The sequence below is a fragment of the Myotis davidii genome, unplaced genomic scaffold, assembly GCF_000327345.1.
Source record: "Myotis davidii unplaced genomic scaffold, ASM32734v1 scaffold333, whole genome shotgun sequence".
Taxonomy (NCBI): domain Eukaryota; kingdom Metazoa; phylum Chordata; class Mammalia; order Chiroptera; family Vespertilionidae; genus Myotis; species Myotis davidii.
In genome coordinates, this window is record NW_006285266.1 from 695,113 (window position 1) to 696,742 (window position 1,630).

The window sequence follows — 1,630 nt, forward strand, 5'->3', positions numbered from 1 at the left end:
ATGCTCTCCAGTTCCATCCATGCTGTTGCAAATGGTAAGAGTTCCTTCTTTTTTACAGCAGTATAGTATTCCATCGTGTAGATGTACCACAGTTTTCTAATCCATTCATCTACAGATGGGCACTTAGGCTGTTTCCAGATCTTAGCTATGGTGAATTGTGCTGCTATGAACATAGGGGTGCATATATCCTTTCTGATTGGTGTTTCTGGTTTCTTGGGATATATTCCTAGAAGTGGGGTCACTGGGTTAAATGGGAGCTCCATTTTTAGTTTTTTTGAGGAAACTCCATACTGTTAACAAAGTATTCTTTAATTAAGGCACGCAGATTGTGTTTTTAGGCGATAATGCTATTGCACACTTAGACTATAATATAGGGTAAGCACAACTTATCTCCACTAGGAAACAAAAAATAATGCCATGACTCGCTTTGTTTCGCATGTGCTTTAGTGCAGTGGCCTGGAGCACACATCTGGGGGCTGTGCCTACATCATAAACTGCCTCCCCCATTCCAGGCATCAACAGAAAAGGGCTTTTCATTTTTCGAATAATATTAAAATAAACAAGTTTCCAAAAGGTGAATGTTAATTCCAATAGAAAGTCTCAGAAGCAAGGGCAATCCTGTGGTTTGAATGCATTGTCCTTACTTCTCTTTTTTCCACCAGCTCCATCCACCACCTTGCACGGAGCTGCAGACCAGGCTCTGGGCACCGCCTGGGAGGAAGTTGCAGGCGGACCTGGGCCCCGACCTTAAGTCTCTGGTTAGAGGGGCGGTTTGGGGCCCGTCTCCCTGCGGAGGCGGCGCTGGCGGGCGGGCCCGGACTGAATGGGGCGCGCGGTTCCGCTCCTGCACGTGCGGGCGGATCGCCCCGGAAGAGGCGAGCCCAGCGGGGAGCCGCCTGCTTGGCGGGCGGCAGCCCCGGCCCGCAGGGTACCCGTTTTGGGGATCGCGCCCGCCGAAAGCCAGCAGGTTAACCCGCGGGCAAAGGACGAGGAGGCGGGGCCGGGACGCCCCGAGAGCAGGGAGGGACGCGGGGACGCCTCCGGTGGGCACGGTGCAGGCCTCGCCGGTCCCGAGTCGCGTTCTCTGCAGCCCCGGCGCCTCCTCCCGCCGCCTTCCTTCCAGGCCCGCTCGGCGCCGGGCGAGCAGGCGGCCCACCGCGGCCTCGTCCCGGGCCTCGCCGCCAGGAAGGGCCCGCTCTCCCGGCGCACGCGCCGGCCACCAGCCCCACATTCCGGCCCGGAGCCGGGCTTCCCGAACTGGGGGAAAGGGCAGCGGGCAGAAGAAACAGAGGGCCCCGCGCGCTGGGAGGGCTCCCATTGGCTGCTCTTGTTCCGCCCTCGATTCTGATTGGCCAGCAGTCTTTTGAGGGGGCAGCAGTAAGAGGTGTTGTCAGAGAGTGGGGGCCACCAACCAAAATCCCTCTACCTCCAGAGCACAGTAAAATCTCCGTACTCTGAGTTCCTACTGCTAATCATGTTTTGCCGCATGCCAAGGACAGTGGTCCCAGTTTTTCTCATCACACACTCCTATCAGCCGGAAGGCGCCGAGCAGGCCCCCCGACCCGCTGCCCCGCGTCGTGTCTCTTTGTCTGCAGGCAGCTCCCCGCGCCCCTTCCCTCGTGGTGGGATT

At 57.5% G+C, this 1,630-nt stretch overlaps 1 protein-coding gene across 2 annotated transcripts in view; it reads right to left on the reverse strand.

Moving 5' to 3' along the window:
* Positions 1-1,329, reverse strand: part of LOC107181871 — a 2,872-nt gene extending 1,543 nt beyond the window's left edge. For both annotated transcript variants that reach the window (XM_015558964.1, XM_015558963.1), the window contains exon 1: positions 645-1,329. In XM_015558964.1, the coding sequence (XP_015414450.1) occupies positions 645-1,318 (674 nt within the window). In that variant the 5' untranslated portion in view covers positions 1,319-1,329. The remainder of the gene's footprint in view (positions 1-644) is intronic.
* Positions 1,330-1,630: the final 301 nt, after the last annotated feature.